This window comes from Plectropomus leopardus, chromosome 3 (assembly GCF_008729295.1).
Source record: "Plectropomus leopardus isolate mb chromosome 3, YSFRI_Pleo_2.0, whole genome shotgun sequence".
NCBI classification, from domain to species: Eukaryota; Metazoa; Chordata; class Actinopteri; order Perciformes; family Serranidae; genus Plectropomus; species Plectropomus leopardus.
Window position 1 is genome coordinate 19,719,244 of NC_056465.1, and position 19,548 is coordinate 19,738,791.

The window sequence follows — 19,548 nt, forward strand, 5'->3', positions numbered from 1 at the left end:
AGACAGTGGCTGCACTTGTGTCAGTGGTGGCAAGACATAATTTCATGATTCATTATCTGAAATCATGATGTCTGAAAGCACTGGTCTGGAATGACGCCATGACCATGATGAAACCATTGGGAGTACAGCCTGTTGGTAAAATTTATGGAGCATGTAACTTTGATTTATAAAAGCAAAAAATGATATAAGAGAATTATATAAGTTAAGTAAGTGTGTCTCCCTGGGCCTAGGGATGTAAATTATTAGAATTTTATTGATACCAGTGCCATTACCTAATTCTGCTCATTGTCCGATTCTTAACCAATTACCATATAGATTCCTGATCAATTTTCTGTGTGGGAAAATAGTAGGTTTTTAAATATTTTCAGAGTCTGAACAAAGCGTAGAAATGGAGCAGAAAAAGGCATGCATGTGATGCAATGTGCAAAGGCTCCACTTGTTTTCTTAGTCAAAGAAAAAATGTGCTCAGCCTGCCTGCGTGGCTTTAATGTACCCTTGATAGTTTGGAAGCAGTGGCACCCTGCATAGAGAGTCAAATACATGGCAATCCTGGAATGGAGCCAACAAAAAACAGCACCATAGCCTTAGGACAGTCAGTAAACTTGATATATCTCACAACATTCACACTGTATTTCCAAAGCAACACCCTGCTTCTAAATTGTGCTTTTTCTGACAGGTTTCTTGCCTGGGTCCAGATCTTTGAATCCACCCACTCCACCAAGTTTGAGTCGACAGGTCCGTCTGAAAATCAGGCAGACAGGTTTCTGCCTGATGGTTCAAGTAAATATAACCACAAAATGTGACTCTTTTTGCCAAAATGTTTTTGATGCCGTTAGTTAAGGACACTTAAAATATGATGTTTTTGTTTTTGTCACTGGCACACCAACATCCTGCTAATACGGCCAATACTGTATGTTTTATATCTCAGCTAACATTAATAGTTATACACTGCAATTATCAGTACTGGCTGAGTGATACCTCACAGGAGAGAGTGGGGAGATTATCTCTGTATGCCCGTTTGAGTTGTATTTTTTTAGTTTTTTTTTTTAAAGAGACCTTGTCTGGTCCTTTCTTACATAACAGATCATTTTGATATTAGTGTAGCTTGTCCATTATATTACAAACTTCAGCTTAGTCCTTGAAGACTTTGAGCTCTGTCTGAGTACAGAGAAAGTGAAGTGAGCAGGAAGCAATCTGACCCACAGGCTAAAAACTGCCAAGATGCCAAGCTGAGCAAACCTCTGCCCAACCCACAGCAGGCATGAGATCACCCTGATCTAATACAGAGCTGTAACAAGACCAGATGTTGTAGATGATGAGACATTCCTGAGTGACATGGCCTATCCTGTGAGGAGGATTTGGGGATGGGTAATTTGTAATAAGTTGTTGATCTAATGCTCTGTGAGGAATACAAAAGAGGAGAAACAGTGGGCATTGCATGCAACAGAAAGAGCAAGAGGGGACATAATCCTCTGTTTTGGCAGAGGGAGCTCAGTCAGGGAGGGATGTCCCCATTCATGAAGGACTAGTTTGGTAGGCCAACACTGCCTCCATGTGTTTCAACTTTAAACAGCACCTACAAACAATGTGTTTGTGTAATCTCTAATACCTAGTGGGCCTGGGTTAAGGGGTCATTATTAAAGTTCTGTAACTTTATGAACTCTAAGTTAAAAGCATACCCAATTCATTCGACAATCAGTCAGGAGTGGAAAAAATGTCAGGAGTTCTACTTTTTCTCTCAGAGGAACTAAAAAAATCCATATACAACTATTTACATCATTAAGTGCAACGAGTACAATACTATGAATGCCTTGTAGAGGAGACAGTTCAAAACATGTGTTCTAGCAATGAAAAGATGTAAAAAAAATAAAAATAAAAAAAAAAATAGTAGCATCACGATAAATGTCACCAGAGTTATCATGGTTATCAGTATTTTTTTTTATATTTATTAAATTAAGTTGAATGGTGTGCTTAGTTGCAGAAAGGACTTTTCTGGTCAGAATTTAACTTGTTAGATGTTAAAATAATAAAACTAAATACATTTGCATTCTGTAAAAAAAAAAAACTTTTAATACCAATACTAGCTTCCTTTTATTTGTCCTGACTTAGCTCAAATACAAATAAATGTATATTTTAATGTAAAAAACATAACAACTACTATCTCAATAGCATAAGACAAAACTTCTTCTTAAATTAAAATCAACAGATAACAGAGTCATGGTACAGTGCAAACACATTTTAGACTGCCTACCTCGTACTTAAACGTTGCATCAAGGAGAAACTCCTGCAGCATCCTCTCTCCCAGTTCTTTGCTGGCCTGGTCACTCACAAAATGCAGGACCAGCACCTCTCCTTCCATGAAGTGTCCGTGCTTCACCATAGACAACATGGCCACCCTGAACTTGTCCTGCAGGCTGCGGCTCTTGTCCACCTTAGTGAACATCATGAGTGCATGGTAGCGTCCGTCCCCTTTCCTGGGCCCAAATCTCTCACCCACTCCCCCATCTTGCTCCTCCCCTCCTTGCTCCTCAGATCCAGCTGAATGCGAGAGCCTGGTGTCTACAGTTAAATCAGCGTCATTTCTGTTGGCGTTGTGACTGGCCTGGGTCTGCTTGATCCTCTTTGTGGTGCTGGAGAAGTTCTGCCTCTCTGAGCCAAAGTAGTAAAAAGCTACAACAGCAAGTGCAGCAGCCAGGAGGAGCACAAACTGATAGGACCTAAAAGTACTGATCCTACCCATGATTCTGGCGATCAGTCTTAGGATGCCCATATCTCCCTGCTGATGTCATGAGAATGGGAGTGTGCATGAGAAAATATTCAGCACATTGTGTCCCTCTGGTTCATGGTTATTAATTTTAAGTTGCCAATATTTTTCCTGTAAAAGTAAGAATACTCAAATTAGTCCTGACGCACAGAGATCTGCCAACAACATTAATAAAGATTTGAAATCTGAACACTGACTTCCAGCATGTTACCCTCACATAAAATGAGGACCTACTTTAAAGCAATTACATGCACTTACTAGGGCAATGGATTTTAGCGACAAAAAAAATCTAGTTTTACGAAATTTCTTTTACTTTTTGTTAAACTGAAACGAAACTTTTTAAAGCTACCCATAACGACTGATTTCAGTTAGACGTCCACAGCTGGATCACCATATTATAAACACTTAGAATAATATCCTATTTTTTCCAACTCAGGCATAAACAAGCACATCTGATCTCTCTTTTTAGCATGAATTTAAAATGTCTTTTTTCAGTGGTGGAAAGAAACTAAGAACATTTATACTTTAGTACAACTTTGAAATACTTGTACGTCACTTTAGTATTTCAATTTTAGGCCACTTTATACTTCTACTTCTCTCCATATTTAAAACAAATATTTTACTTTTTACTCCACGACATATTTTATAGCTTTAGGCACTATTTATTATGTTGCAGATTCTGACATTAATACAACATCCAAACGGCTAAAATATTATGACATACTATTATAGCATCAACTTCCCAGCAGTATATGAAATAAAGAAAACAAGCTCTACCTTAACCAGCTGCAACATTAAAACGAATGCATCAATAAATTCTGCATAATGAGTACTTCTACTTTCGATGCTTTAAGTGCATTTTGATGCTAAAACTTTTGTGCTTTTAGTTAAGTACACATTTGAATGTATTTCAGTCAAAGATCTAGTACTTTTTCCACTCCTGGCTTTTTTGACCAAGCAATCTAAAGATGTAAATGTGGTGTCCTTACACATGTGCTCCTTATATAGTTGTTTTTAATTCTTTATTAATAACACTTTACATATTGTTTGTTGAGCCTTGCCAATTATACGTTTGTCTCTCAGTTGTCCCTCAAAGATAGATTCACTGTAAAATTGTGTTATTCCTGTACTTAGTGTTTTTATTTATTTTTTACTGGGGGGTAGTTTCCAAAAGATCTGCGGCCATTATTTTCATGCATTTCCCGCCAGTGTTGAACCGTAAACACTGATGCTTTTAAATATATAAATACCCATTTTTTCCATGCACAGAAAGGGTAATCTACGTTTGCAGTAAAGGGGCAGAAGTGCATCCACTTGCCTGTGTCATGTTGATCTCTGCAGCTCCATCTTGACAGCCTGTTTGCTCTGTATTACTGGATCCTCCCGTTTATGAAGCAGAGCAACATTTGCTAACGTTACACTGAAATTTAACAACCCTATTAACGATAATGGGATGCAGCATAATCAAAATATCAGAAGTAAGCAACACCGCTGCAACCTGTTGAAATCCCACCTTGGAACGAGGATGCTAAATTAGCAAGCGACGACTTTGCGCCTATATTTGGGTCGTTGAGTTGCCCTCCGACGCTGTTGGTTTATCCCGAGCACAAAACCAAGATCCGCTCGATTGCTCGAAATTGCTGGTATATTGTTGCTGTCGCTTGTCGTCCTTAAAGCATTGCTGTGTTTGCATGGCTTTTAGGTTTCAAGAGGAAAAACGGCTTTTTGGAGAGCGATAACCCTGCAGCTAGCGTTAGCAGCCTAGCAACAAAATGCTGTGACACAACTTTGGCCACACCCACTCTGGGTTCAGCCGTATTCCGAGTCACGTTGCCTTCACGTGTAGTTGGAAAAATGCAATTTGTCATTTTGGCATATATGTACTTCTCAGAAATAAATAATAGAGAAAACTACTTTTATTAGTTTCTTTATTTTTGTATGCATTTTGTTCTTTTTCATGACTTTTAATATAAGATTCTATTCAGAACTTTGAAAGACAGAAAATGTCACATATTATGCTGACAATAATCTCTAAAAAAATATATTACATCTCAACCAAGGACTAGTCCAGTTACTGAGGTTTGTGAGATGATAGGTCAGGGTTTTTTTTAAGCCAGCAAATATTCTTTCTAATGTTTACACAATGGATACTATCATGACACTGATAAGTCATCATAGTCATATACTGTACATGATGCACAATTTCTCCTTGTTGGATGCATAATGTAGCCTAAATGGCAAAAGCGATAGTAACTAAGTAGCCTACATTTATTAAAGCAGGCTACTGTTCTTAAACACAGTTTGGGAGTATTTCCATGTAATGCTACATTATGTGCTACTCTATTGTAATTAGGTGGAAAGATATTGAACTTTTTAACTCCAACATACATTTACACAGCTACTAGTTATTTACCATATTAAGATTTTACAAGAGCAAGACTGCTCATGCTGATGTATCATCCATGTTTGTTTTTTGAACATACATTGGTATTTATGTGTGTATCTGCCAATATAAAGAGAAATTGCAAGACAGAAATCCAAACTAGGTCTGAGATCGCCAAATTTCAAAGCACTGTCACCTTCACCTAGTTTGACCAACAGAGAGTACTGACAAGTCTGAAATGTAAAATATCTATCTTAGTATGTATCCCCGTCACAATTCTTTCTTTTTTAAATTATAATTGTCTTTATGTTAAGTGTTTGATATCAGTACGTGAGTTTAACTCTCACAAAAATAGATATCAATATTGGCCTTGAAAAACCATTATCGGTCAAGCCATAGACTTTACATACAAAAAAGAAAAAAAAAACTTGCTTGCAGGATGTGGTGTGAGAGCAGAGGGGGAATGTAACTAAGTACTTATGTTTTGTACAAAAAAAGATATACTTGTACTTTACTTCAGTGTTTCCTTATCATGCCAGATTTTTGCATTAAAAAATACAACATTTTCAAATATGATTTATTATAAATTAAACTGCCAAACCGTGTACAAAGGTGCAGCTGAAATAAATTAGCCAACGTTTTTCTTAACAGTAAAATATTTTTTTAATTAATTAATTGATATATTTATTATTTTTACTTCTAATATTTTAAGTATAATTTCCTGATTATACATACTTACTTTTGCTAAGGTAATTTTCGATGCAGGACTTTTTCTTGTAACAGTATTTTCAGAGTAGTATTAGTACTTTTACTTAAGAAAAGGAGCTGAAAACTTCCTCCACCACCGTTTAAGTGTATTTTATATGGTTGTATTGGTACTTTCCTCTTTCTCCGCTGGTAAATATTCAACAGTAAAGTACACGAATGGGGTCGTTTGTGTAAGTACGAGTTTACAAAACTGCACATGAACGCACCATCCTGCCTCACGACATCTTCGGCAGCGGCATTGTTGCTCTCTGCTCGCGGCCGTCGTGTGTTCGCCCGCAGCAAATGTCCATTTCCTCTTATCTACAGGAAAGATGCTAGCTTTTGCAATCGCCTGATGTTGTTTTCCTCGTAAACATTTCCTAGCTCGTCTTCTTTTGTTTGCAGTTTGATCGGTACTCGCGAAAATGAATTCGAACACGCACGTCATTCAGGTGACAAACGTCTCCCCGAGCACAACGTCCGAGCAGATGAGGACTCTGTTTGGATTCCTCGGAAACATAGAGGAGCTCAAACTGTTTCCACCTGAGTGAGTATTGTGAACTAAAAAGTGGTATAACGCTGTCTTACCTCTGTTACCTGGCTCTCGCTAGGCTTCCCTTGAGGCCTGTAGGCCTCGCTTCACGGCATGCTAATGCTAACGATAGCGCGCGCCTTCAGTGAATGCAGCAGCAGCAGTCACTCCCCTCAACGTTACCGCACGAGGGCCACACAATATCAACATTTTTAATGTTATTTGAGGGAAGTAGCACATTAAAGTTAAATCACATTTCCTCACATTCGCCGGGGTGTAAACATTTCCTAATGAGTTCAATCAACTGACAACAACTTCGATTAATCGTTAACGTTGATTGAGTGAGTGTTTACGTTATCAAGCCAAAATGCTTATGTTGGACTAAGACCGAAGATCGTTTATCAGTCTGCTAATTCGATTTTAATAATCGGTTGGAAGTTCCCATTGTCAACTTTTAATTGCCTAAGAGTTAAAGATATTGAGATTACAGTGAATAAAATAAACACAAATAAAGCAGTTAATCCTAAGATTAGAGTAACAGCATTTTTGTTCAATAAATCACTGGTGAAACTGGGTTAGGTAATATATCAATATCATATCAATAACAGGATAGGAGAGTATATGTCGTTTACTAATCTGCCGCTGTTATTTGAGCAATCGTTTAGTCCCCAAATATAAAAAGAAAAGATTATTCTGAAAAAAATAAAACAGTTAAGTTTTAAAAGTCTAAAGCGTAAAGATATTCAGTTTGCCATGGTATTAATAAAAGACTTACAAATAATGCAGTAAAGTGTCAGATTTAAGTAATAGAAAATGCATTTTTTGTTTTGATAAGCCAAATGTAAAACTAGGGCTGGGCAATATATCAATGTTGTATCAATATTGTGTTCTCAGACTAGATATGATATCATCATAGATTTTGGATTTTGATTCCTAATAAGTATTGTCTTTTCCTGGTGTTAAACAAGGAAACTATGAAAGTTGTAGTAGTTTCTGTTGATTACGCAATCTATCAAATTAACTCAGCTAATTTGAGAGTGAACGATCTCTTTGAGTGTATTCTTTTTTTTTAAAAAAAAGGAAAATTTCTCTGATTCCAGCTTCTTAAATGTGAATGCTTTAGGAAATAGTCATCGACATTTTTCACCTTTTTCTGACTTAAAAAAAAAACAAACAATCCAATAATTGAGAAAATAATCAACTGAGTGCTGCACCTGGCTGCTCACTGAGGATAGGTTGAATGCAGAGGACAAATTTCACTGTGCAATGTACATGTGACAATAAAGAATTCCTCTTCATCTTTTCTTCTATTTTTATAATAAAAAACCTCATTGTGTAAATATTATGTAAAAGCACAAGTAGTCAACCTTGCATTATCATTTGCAGTATCGATATCGCGGTATTTGGTCAAAAACATTGTGGTATTTGATTTTCTCCATATCGCCCAGCCCTAGATAGAACCTTTATAATTGATAATAAAAAAAATTATGTCAGTTAATTGAATGTTTCACTCCTAAGAGATACTAAATGTTTGCCTGTCAAGAATCTCAGCCTTTTTGTGCTTTACTACCCCGTGAGTTGAAATGGAAAAAATGTGCATTTTCTCTTTATAGAGCAATTGGACGAGTAAAGGTCAGATGGTTCATTAATGTAAACAAAATAATTAATTTCAGACAGAGTTGTAACAGCTGCAGAAGTGTAGTTAATACTGATGTGGAAAAAGAAAGAAAAACAAATTAACTTGGTGTTAATGTTGTTAAGTGAGTGACTTCCTTTTGGCAATTTCTTGTTTTCCCTACATCTCATTTTGGATGTTAATGAGCTACTGCAACACAAACTCTACAGTATTTCAACATTGACTAGTAGGAAATAATTGTTCTCTGCTTTGTATTTTCCTGTATCGAAATACACCTGACCTCTCAGCAGGTAGGACATGTTAAATGATTGTAACAACAACAAAGGTTTAAAGTGTCCATGTGTCCTTGACAGTGATCTTAGATTATTAACAGTTGTCAATGAGCAAAGTGCTAACACTACAACACAATACTAAAAGAAGTTCTGAGATGCATTTTTGTCTAAGCAGAGGATGTAGAAGATTGTACAGCCTGTAATCCATAGTTAAGTAAATTATCCCTGGGGACACAAAAGTCATTCAGGTCAGTTTGATGAATACATGTTGGGTCTCCTTGTTTGTATTCTTTGCACAACATATCTGTATTTTCTTCCAGTGACTCTCCCTTGCCTGTGACTTCACGTGTCTGTTTTGTAAAGTTCCTTGAGTCTGAGTCGGTGGGAGTTTCTCAACATCTGACGAACACCGTCTTTGTGGACCGAGCCTTGATTGTGGTCCCTTTTGCTGAAGGTGGGTGTCTTTTTTTTCTCTTGTCTCTCTCACATGTCTATCTCAACATGCATCACATTGTGTAGGTTGTCTTGATAGAAATGCAAACACTATCTGAGCCATTGTGAGTTTTTTTGTGACCAAGCAAAATTCGCTAAGCTTTTCAGTGCTTGGCATTTCTAGGTATGTAAAAGGGAAAATGTACATTTGTGTCCATGTCTGACAATCTAGCTGTAAACTTCTCTCTCTGTTATTTGTGTTGTGGTTTTCATAGTGGACAAGTCATTTGCAGAGAGCCCCTTCCTTGCTGGCTGAAAGTGGTCCTCTGCTGCCATCAGGAGATTAGAAAAAATAATGGCACCAGGCTCGCAAGCCCCCTTCTCTCTCTTGTTCTGCAGTAAAATATTAACTCTTTATTTTTTCTCTTTGTCCAAGGCATCTTTTCTTTAAAAACTTAGCCACACAACTCTAAAGCAAAATGAGGGGGTGGTGGGAGAGGTTGCAGGGCAATCTCAAATCCACACATGATTAAATAATATTTAATTTTTTTTAAAATACAATGTTTGTCGATTAGTAGGCATGCACCAAAGGGGGATGTCCCGAGCAGATCTGCTGGATTGGTATCAAGGCAGATTGAGACAATTTTTAATTTATAAGTATTGACATTAAAGCTTAAACTATTTCTGATCCTCTGTTTATATTTTAAGCTTTTACACAAAAAACTATTCCAGCTGTTAAAATGTCCTGTTGTGCTTGAACTGTTAAAAAATGATATCCACACTGATGGCACACACCAGTTAGAAAAGTCACTGTAAATTTGTTGCATTGCCACAATTTCATCAACAGTTCCCAGGTGTTTATACACCTCCTAAAAAGCTGTTAAAACTTTGGTATACCAGGATTTCCCACACATTATTTACTTGTGTCAGTCCGCCACAGTCAAAACACCTGCTGCCATGTATTGATATCGTACTTTTGGAGCCCCATTACATAACCATTCTGTCATGCGTTGTACCACACTGTCACAGCATAGAGCATACTCTTAGCACAGATGGCGCAGCAGGACACCAGGCGCAGTGAAAGTGAAATGTAATCATAATTGTGCTGGGTTTAAAAGTTTGTATTCACTCACATCTATAGCGTCTGCTCCTCTTATCCATTAGTCATATCTGACTGGATTGACAGAGCAATCGTCCACCCCTCCACTCAAACTCTACAGACTGCCGCAAAAACGGACAAATGTCGAGAGGACACAGAATGACTTTTTTTTTTTTTAAAAAAAAGGACAAACAACAAACCAAAAAAAAATGAAAAATTTGCAGTTTCCAATAATCAACTACTGCTACACATTGATTCTAATTCCGTGGGAAACACTGGTATACCGTATAATTTGTAACTTTGTTTTGCTGCAACAACAAATCCACGCTGAGATTCCTTTGTTCGTTGTTGTGATGTGCAACATTGTCAGAAATAATTGAACACCCTCCACATCCACTCTGGTGTTTTCAGTTACTGGCTGATTAGACATAATTTTAGGTTGTCGTGGGGCGGAGCTATGGAGACAATTTACTTAGGTCACCAAACTCCATGTGTAAGTTGCCCCGCAGGTACATCGAAACAGTGGAAACAGGGTGAAGGTGATGTCAGTCCACCGCAGGCTTACAGGTCCGCACAGTTCACAGGAACAGTCTAATCAGCCAGTTAACTGGAGATACAGATGTTACCTGCTTGGGTGTACAGTGTGTGGTTTTGTTTAATGCAGAGAAGAAAGAAATTTTGCCCTGATTGGGCTAAGTATACACTGCGCAACCTAATTTCAAAGGAAAATATAAATACTGGATCAGAGTGTAGCACAGATTGGAGGAAAATGTTCGGGGCATCCCTACACCAGCGCAAAGCATGCTGGATAGATTAACTAATCACCTGTGCATGCTAGAATAGATTTTGAAGGTGTGTGCCATCATCAGTTACTTTCAGTAGATGTTGTGAGCGTTGATTAGCATATAATTTGGTTATTAATCATGATAAGCACACAAACTGCCTTTGGCATTTCCTTGCTTCATGTGCCAAAGCTTGGTATTATTAATTTACTCTGTGTATCTGTATTTCCAAAATTTCACTAACACACAAGAGATAAAAACAGATTTAAGCTTCTGCTTGATGTTGCAGTAAAATGCTTTTTTTATTGACCCTCTCCACACATGACTCTGAAAGAGTTGAGTGAATCTCACGTTTAACAGTGGTGTTTCTTTTGTTGTTGTGTTTTACAGTTCTTTTTCCTGGTTCAGCCAGCCCTATATACCAGGCCCTGCTGAAAATGCCACCAACAGTTTTGTCTTCTGCAGCCTTATCCTGTTTCTCAAGTGTCCTTTCTGTTGTGTGTGTGTGTGTGTGTGCGCGTGTGTCTCTCTCTCTCTCTCTCCCTCTCTCTCTCCCTCTCTCTCTCTCTCTCTCTCTCCCTCCCCTTTTAAAATGTAAAATGTCAGATTAAAATAGCCTGTTTTCAGATTGCACCATGGATGATCATCTCCATAAGATTTTCCCTTTGATTTTACTGTTTGGTTTCTTCAGCTTTGGGCACATTTTTCATGATTTTATCACAGCTTTTGCTGGCAGTAGCCCTTAATTGTTTAGTGCATTTTATCTTTGACATTGTTTAGTGTTTATTGGCTAAAACCAAGCAGCACTGTAGCTTGTTAGCAATACTTTATCTGGTTGCCAAGTAAGTTTTTCTTTTGTGGTGGAATTGTATAAAGTAACCACCAGCAAAAGCCCAGAAAAGGTAATATGTCTGAACCTTTTCTGTTTTTTGTATTGGTAATGGTAAGTGATGTTGAATTGTACCCATGTGTCTACACCCAAATCATGAACTTTGTTTTCTGTATCTCAATGTTTTTGTGTGCTTTATAGCGAAGCAGCCGGCACGAGTCGCTTGTTCATAAAACATCTAATGAAAGTTGAGAGCACATCCCATGGGACAACTGGCTGTGCTTGCTTACGTTTGGTTCATGACTTAAAAAACAAGTACAGGTGATAAAATCTTGGCAGTGTTGACCACAGTGTGTATTGTGACTTATAAACTCATAGCTGCTAATCCTACAATCATACTTTCACAACAACAAAAAAATCAGGGATCAAGATTTACAGACAAGACAAAAAAGTGGATTTTTTATCATTTTTTATTTTTTACTACAGAGTAGTTAGACTGAGGTGGCTTGTCTGCAAGTCTTGTCTGAGTGTTTATTGATGTTTTCTGAGAGCTTGTACTGAAATGTTGTTGTTCCTCTCCAGGAGTCATTCCTGATGAATCTAAAGCAATGTCGCTGCTGGCTCCAGCCAATGCCGTGGCAGGAATGATGCCTGGGGGAGGCCTTCTTCCAACACCAAATCCTCTGGCAACAGTAAGTTTGACATTAATGCGTAATGATAAACAGTCCAACAGCACGACCTCAAGTGTGATATTGCTTTTATGCAACAGTTCTATAAGCGTCCTTAATTTGTTAACAGTGACAAGCGACAACAGATAGTGATTTGTGTATTTATTTGAGTAATGCAACACAAGAACATTTTCCTGCATACTACCTTGCTACTTTGTATAAGCTCGGTCTACTTGTTATGTGCAGGCCAGCTACTTAGCCCACTGTTTTTTAAAGTGGGGGCTGCCAGGGGGACCGTGGAAACTTTTGAGGGGAAAAAAGGGAGAATATTGAAGGGAGAAAAAAAAAAATCAACTAAAAACATTTGCAACAAATATTTTTTTAATATATGTATTTTTGGATGCTATAAATCACTGTGTCCTTCGATGCCAATATTGTGATTTTTATTTTTAAAAATAATGAATGAATAACAAAAGAGAAAAAATATTTTAAAAGATTTAATTAAAAAAAAAAGCTTTTAATGTTCATATTATGTATGATATATATATATATATATATATATATATATATAGTATATGTTCATATACTGTTGAATATTGTAAGGGTGGAAATGACAGACTTTATTGTAGAAGAAAGACACACTGAGGGCCCGTTTACTCCCAGGGAATAGGAGTACATCAAAAATAGGTGTGGCAGCTGCTCCCCTCCTGCTTTTACATTACACATGACAGTTTTACGAGCTGTTGTACGAGCGATGCTATCGGTCAGAGGGGATTTCCTTGCTCATTGCAACAAACATAACGTTAGATAACCACCGACCATTAATTTATGTCTAATCAGTGGTTTAAAGCAACTGTAGAGTGGAGTAATACCTGCAGAGTAAAAGTCCCATTGAGTTGTACTGTGTATCAGCGCTCATGGAATGCCTCTTTACCAATCGAATAGCTTTGTCAGAGCTAACCGTTACAAAGCCTCATTCTCACCGCACAGAGAAAACGATGTAGCGGTTACTGTCACTCCATCTATGGTGTCTATCTAATATCCGGCATTTTTGCGGGTCCGTGAATGCAGCGCAGCAGGCGGAGTTATTTTTATCTCCTTCACAGCTGAACTTCAATCCTGAGGTGGATAATTGATCTGTTGATGTGTTCACAGCTGATCAGATCAATAGGTCTGAGGAGGTATTTGCAGATTTTTGTAAGTGAAAGACAGTTTTAGGCCCAGCAGAATGAACGGTTCAGTTTCACTTTTAATGTGCCTGACGATCTGCTGCGCGTCTCTGCCGCTACTGCGCTACAAATAACTCAACAGTGTTTTAATACAGCTCTTAATGAACAGTCCAGCTCCACTGAGACTATGGTCGCCCACCACAGTTTTTGTAATTAAGGGGAAACACTGGTGGGGCTGGAGGGCGGATGGTCTGTGTACGCTGTAAAACTACATCGTCGATTGGAATGAACTATGGAATTCAGATTTTATCTTCCTGGGCGGATCTCAATTTATGAATGTAATATTTGTGCTTCTTAATTCAGATGGGAGGGACGCCTTTTGGAGGTCTTGGAGCTCCCAACATGGAACAAATGGCTGCCATGGGAATGCCAGGCCCTAACATGAACCCCCAGGTGAGCACCTGATCACTGACCTCAATAGTCTCAGCATTTTAAAACTAAATGTATTTCTAATAGTAATCTCTTTTTATCTTTTAGGCTCTTTCTGCAGACTTCCTGAAGCTCATGCAGTCTATGGACCCTAAGTAAGAAACTATACACACTCATCAAGGGCAGTATTAATTTGGTTAACGAAAACTATTACAAAAATGATTCATCAACCTTTCTTCCGTGACAATAACAAGACACTGACGAGCAAAAAATAGATCTTAATATTTCATTGATTGATTTGTTTATTCAAATGTCATGCACTTAATTGTACCCAGCCCACATGAGCTTATAAGACACTGACGATAACAATACAGAAAGGATACAAAGATGGTCGCGTAGCCCTTTCTAATACGTCCATAGATCAAAATATGAATTATACAAGGAGAATTTCATAATATGCAAACCAATAATAGACAGTTATACCAGTCACAATGTTTTCTGGCAAAATGTCCATGCATTTTCACTGAATCTGGCTAAGGCATAAATCACATCCTTAAAGAGCCAGCTCAACATATCACACTCAGACAAACAAAATAAGTCAGAGTTCTTCGCCCGAACTTTTTCAAACAAATGCTTTCTTCTTAATATCAGAAACTATGACGAAAGTTTCGTTTTCGTTAATGAGACGAGATGAAGTGTCAGTGGATATCAGACATTCAAGAGGAGAGGAGAACAGAATGACCAACAACAGCCGTGCATGCAGTTGTTTTCTAATGCTTTATGAGCAGCTGTATGAGATCAGAGCGCCGGCCAGCTGGCTGGACGCTCCAGTAGATAGTCGGCACCAGGATATTTTGTTAGCCTGCAAACACCCACACTGGAGCAGCGCCAGCTGTTGGTGCAAACTGTGAGCTGTAGTTCAGCAGTAAATAAGCAGCTTTGTGTGTCTGACTGGATGATGGAGCTGTTATCTGTATCTATATCTGTTAAATTTCACTCAGTGACTCTGTGAGAGGACCTGACTTTATTCCTCCAGACTAACATGTTGAAGATTTAAGAAGAATCAGGCTGATATCAAGTTACTTTTCTGCTTCTGAACAGTGAGATCAATAGCCAGAGTTTACAGTGAACCTTGGTACAAATCCTAGTTGTCTCAAATCTGTTATTTGTGATGTCAAAGTGTTTGAGGCCATAAATAAAGAGATTATTAGCTTTTCAAATGATGATCAGTGAGTGGTGCTTGTAAATCATCCTTTAAACCTGTGAAAAACTCTGCTGGAGAATCACAAGTTTCTGACTTTTGAGAAATTATTTGTAGTTGTATTTAAAAAGGAAAAAAAATGTTATGTTAAGTGATATTTTTATACATGATATGGGACCTGTATTATCCTGACTGGATGAGTTGAATACAAAAAAAAAACACCTTGACTAAAAGTAATAACAAAAAGTTGACTAAAATTTTTTGTCGACTAAAATGTTGCGAGTTTTCGTTGATTAAAACTAGTCTAAAACTGTGGCGGATAAAAATGACTAAAATGGGACTAAAACTAATAAGCATTTTCGTCTGAAGACTAAATCTTAAAAAGCTGCCAAAATTAACACTGATTATTGGTATGAAACCATCTAAATACATTTTAAGTGAAAAAAACGAAATAACTGTTGGCACTTTCAGACTGAATCCATTAGCGGCCGGGCTGAACTTGAATCCAGGGCTGAAGAATGACGCCTCCAACAAGGAGATTGAAGAGGCCATGAAGAGAGTCCGAGAGGCCCAGTCTCTTATCTCTGCTGCCATTGAACCAGGAAGTGAGTGCTCAGTTTTCTGTAAACATGGTGTTGGAATTTAGGTCAGTCAGCTGTGTAATATATGTTTCATTATGTGAGCAATGAGTCTCTACGACCTGGTAGATATTTAACTAATGTCACTGTTTTTGCAGATAAGAAAGATGACAAGCGCAAACATTCCCGCTCCCGTTCACGGTCACGCCGCAGGCGGTCCAGATCTCGCTCAAGACACAGGTAAAGACACCTCCATGACAAATTCTGTCTCATAACTACCAATATCACATTTGAACAAAAATAATGAGCTCTGATATCTGCATACAAGACATGAACAATGTATTTAATTTCTAGGAATTAGCTGTTTCAAATGTGCCACTTTTTCATTTTGGCAGACGTTCAAAGAGCAGGTCTCGGCGGAGGTCCCATTCAAGGAGTAGGAGGAGGTCCAAGAGTCCACGGAGGAGGAGGTCCCACTCTCGGGATAGAGGTCGCCGCAGTAGATCTAGGTCAGTTTCTCCACTGTTGTCCTCAGTACTAAAATAGCTGGCGTTTTTTGTTTTTTTTTTTTATTGCAGGCCGCACATGTTGACCACTGCTGCAGAGCTTCAGCAACAGTTTTAGTTTTGCTTTTATTATTTTTAAGTCTGGTACTTTCTGATAACACAGTACTTTGCAAATCATCACTTGCAAGAGCTGCCAGTGCATCTGGTTTTTGTGTCCTGCAAAGGGCTGCTGTATGCTGATGTTGATTACTTGGCGTGTGTCTCTATCAGGGACAGGAGGAAGGAGGAAAAGTCTAAGAAAAGGTCAAAGACACCCCCCAAGAGCTACAGCAGTGCCAGGAGGTCTCGCAGCATTAGTCGGTAAGTAGTCAGAGTGCAGTGTTACATGCTACTATGGTGAACTAAAAGGCACACGTGCCAGTTACAGCCGGTATACTTGCAACTGAAAGGCTGTTTCTGCCTCAACATGAATTGATGTTACTCACAGTGATCCAACAGAATATTATTTTTGGCATTATTTTTGTATGATTCAAGTTCACATAAAAAAATAAATAGGGGGGAAAAAAGAAAAGAAGTTGATTTTGCTCTGCGCAAATGCACAAATTCATATGTTGATAAAAAAGGAACGGAAGTTAGAATTAAATGTTTTTTTGTGTGTGAAAGCTGAAGATCTGTTCTTTATCTTGGTGTATTCATTGTTTATATATTCAAAACACAAAATATTCAGGAGGTCTTGAAAGACTGATAAACTACCAAAAATGCTGGTGCTGGCAACTTAAAAATACTCTGGTGGGGAGAGAGTTAAAGAGGTTTATAGACTCCAGTCACAGTGGGGCGGTGGGGACAGGGAACATAAATATTTTTCAAGCTTGTTTGGTGAATGTGAATACAGCTCTGTGGGCCACCGTTTGGCCATCGTTTGGACATTATCACAATACTTTTCAAACCGGCAGCATTATCGAGCTATATATATCGTGATATATCGATATCTGTCAATATGGGGAAAATTATTGTGATAATATTTTTTGCCATATCAGCTTGAGGGCAGCAGTAACCAGCCAAGAACTAGGTGTGGTTTGTTCAAATGCTGCCTTCACAGTGGCGGAAATATTATATGTAGCCTACATCTTGTGCCTTCGTGAAGAACCAAAGAAGCCTTAAATACAGCAGAGAAACATGAAACTTGATTTGTTGGCCAATTTCTGCTGCGTGACTTCTGAAGGCGCCTAATTGAATTGAGAATGTGTTTAATGTCAGCGACTACAACAACTGGACAAAAAATAAAACTTGCGGGGCGGCCTGTAACTCACCTGCTAGAGGGTGCGCCCCACATGCTGAGGCCTTTGCAGCGGCCCGGGTTCAATTCCAGCCTGTGGCCCTTTGCTGTGTGTCCTGCCCCCTCTCTCTCTCCCACATTTCCTGTCATTCTACAGCTGTCCTATCGATAAAAGGAAAAAATCCCCCCCAAAAATAATCTTTTAAAAAAAGGAAAAACTTGCATGCCTCGCTCTGTACTTTTTGCTTGACTTATGGCCCTTTAAAGGCATTTAAACAAGTAAAAGGGACTGGGTGGGCTATAATCTGTCAAATAAGATCATTATGAATGAATGTAAGTCATTCTGAAGCAGAAACAGCTTTTCAGTGATAAGATGGGAGCTGTAATCACTTTTTGGCAGGGTGAAAAGGTGCACTGTATGTGCTGTATTATAATAGTAATCTAGGGATGTTTGAATAAAACGCGCCCGTGAAATACGAGCAAATCGTGCACACAATTTAAGGACTTGAGCTTGTTTTAGTAAGGTGCATGCGCGATTAAGTAATCGGCATGCATGTTTTTAAAACGACTAAAACAAAAGATCAATGTCACCTCTCGGGCTCCGGAGTATTCAGTCATTTTAAATGATCAAATTACCTTGTGCCTCAGGAGGCACAGGCGAAGCCGCAGTGCATCTCGGTCCCCCAGGAGGAGGTTGTCCAGGTCTCCATCGCCCAGACGGTAAGTTTTCAAATGGATTTTTACTTGCAGTTAATTTATTTGGATTAAGTACAACAAAAAAATTAAACATTTGTCATGTTCACAGTCACAAGAAAGAGAAAAAGAAGGACAAGGAGCGTGAGAAGGACCGGGACAGAGACAGGAGGGACGACAGGGACCGGAGCAGAGATGAAAGAGAACGCTCCACAAGTAAGAAGAAGAAGAGCAAAGATAAGGAGCGAGATCGAGAACGCAAATCCGACAGTGAGAAAGGAGATGTTAAGGTACGTTTTGAGCATGCGTTTTTCACAATAAAATTACTGGTTTTATCAATTAATTGAACATCCCAGTAGGTGGCTACATTTCCTGAGATTTTTGCTGAAGCTTCTAAATTCCCTTTCTTAAAACTCACTGAAATTTTACTTAACAGGTGACCCGGGATTATGACGAAGAGGAGCAAGGTTATGACAGTGAAAAGGAAGGAGAGGAGGATGATGATGAGAGGAAGAGCGATTCTGACTCTGCTTCATCCCCCAAAGGCCAAGAGGAGATGGAGAGATCAGAGGGCCAAGTCCCCAAAAAGTCCAAACTGAATGGTGACGACCACCATCAGGAAGACATGGAGATGAGCGACTAAGAACATCCTGAACCAGACCATATTATCTTTCCACTATCCTCTTTTATATTTTTAATATAGGCCACAACATGTCTGTGCCTGATCATTCGAAGTTAAAAACATTTGTTGTCTTAACTGTAGAAGCGTTGGGGAAGGAAGGGGTGTAGAGGGAAAGCAGTCAAATAATTTTTGTAAAGACAAAAAAAAAACAAGGACTAAAATATGAATAACATGAGACATGGTTTTAAATTGTCATCGCTGTACTTTTTTAAGATCCTGTTGATTTTTCTTTTTGTTGCCTTTGTGTTCAAACTTTGTGCTCCTGGCAGTAGAATACAAAGCATTTCCCAACTACAATGTTGTCCATGTAAATATTTTACGAGTCAGGATTGAGTCCTTTTTTTCCGACTGTTAGTCACTCGCCACCCAGCACCGACCTCATGGTTAATTTTTGGTTGCTGAATCATTTTGCTTTAACTGTAATGCTCCAAGTTTCAGCTAACCTTCCTATTTACAGCCCTTTGTAAGTGTACACTGTAGATTGAAATGTGTTGTTGCAATGAAGTACATTAGGTTTTCCAAAGGAAACGAATAAAATTGGGTCAAACTGTCAATTTGTTTTGATGTTACTGTAATTATTTTGAGGTAATCACTCTATAAAACTTACTTGCATCTTGAAGGCTATCAAATGAAGGCTGTGACTCACTCTCTGACTTCAGGGGAGCTGAAGGGTATGAAGTATCAATGCAACCTAATGGACTGCAACGTTAATGTAACGTTGTAATATTGCAAAATTTCCCATGTTCTCGGGTCATTCCCATAGAGTCTTGACCATGCTTATGATCGCTGCATGTCTAATGTTTGGTGGTTTATTAATTGCCTTATTAAGACATATTTCTCGTGTTAATCACCAATATCTTACTGTATGCT

The 19,548-nt window shown here is 38.4% G+C and overlaps 2 protein-coding genes across 7 annotated transcripts in view; one reads left to right on the forward strand and one right to left on the reverse strand.

Annotated features, from left to right (window-relative positions):
- The window catches only part of xxylt1 (xyloside xylosyltransferase 1), a 29,783-nt gene extending 26,910 nt beyond the window's left edge, over positions 1-2,873 (reverse strand). The window contains exon 1 of the mRNA XM_042484036.1: positions 2,252-2,873. Within this exon, the coding sequence (XP_042339970.1) occupies positions 2,252-2,770 (519 nt within the window). The 5' untranslated portion in view covers positions 2,771-2,873. The remainder of the gene's footprint in view (positions 1-2,251) is intronic.
- Positions 2,874-6,124: 3,251 nt separating this feature from the next.
- LOC121965989 (serine/arginine-rich splicing factor 11-like) lies at positions 6,125-19,232 on the forward strand. 6 transcript variants are annotated; one of them, XM_042516098.1, is made up of 12 exons: positions 6,125-6,441; positions 8,655-8,788; positions 12,059-12,168; positions 13,677-13,766; positions 13,851-13,897; positions 15,415-15,548; positions 15,680-15,761; positions 15,917-16,030; positions 16,298-16,387; positions 17,952-18,023; positions 18,109-18,286; positions 18,433-19,232. In XM_042516098.1, the coding sequence occupies exons 1-12, from the start codon at positions 6,320-6,322 to the stop codon at positions 18,637-18,639; spliced, it is 1,380 nt and encodes a 459-aa protein (XP_042372032.1). In that variant the 5' UTR covers positions 6,125-6,319; the 3' UTR covers positions 18,640-19,232. The 6 variants fall into 6 exon arrangements, with proteins under 6 accessions (XP_042372032.1, XP_042372058.1, XP_042372064.1 ...); XM_042516119.1 differs by lacking the exon at positions 6,125-6,441 and adding an exon at positions 9,042-9,164 and having other exon boundaries at positions 8,723-8,788; positions 11,038-12,168; XM_042516124.1 differs by lacking the exon at positions 6,125-6,441 and having other exon boundaries at positions 8,711-8,788; positions 11,038-12,168.
- Positions 19,233-19,548: the final 316 nt, after the last annotated feature.

What these genes read in the sequence shown, in the direction of transcription:
- LOC121965989 (XM_042516098.1), top strand. Translation starts at nt 6,320, where the DNA reads ATGAATTCGAACACGCACGTCATTCAGGTGACAAACGTCTCCCCGAGC. An exon ending in TGCTGCCATTGAACCAGGAA is followed by an intron (nt 15,549 to 15,679) that starts GTGAGTGCTCAG and finishes CTGTTTTTGCAG; the next exon opens with ATAAGAAAGATGACAAGCGC. An exon ending in AGATCTCGCTCAAGACACAG is followed by an intron (nt 15,762 to 15,916) that starts GTAAAGACACCT and finishes TCATTTTGGCAG; the next exon opens with ACGTTCAAAGAGCAGGTCTC.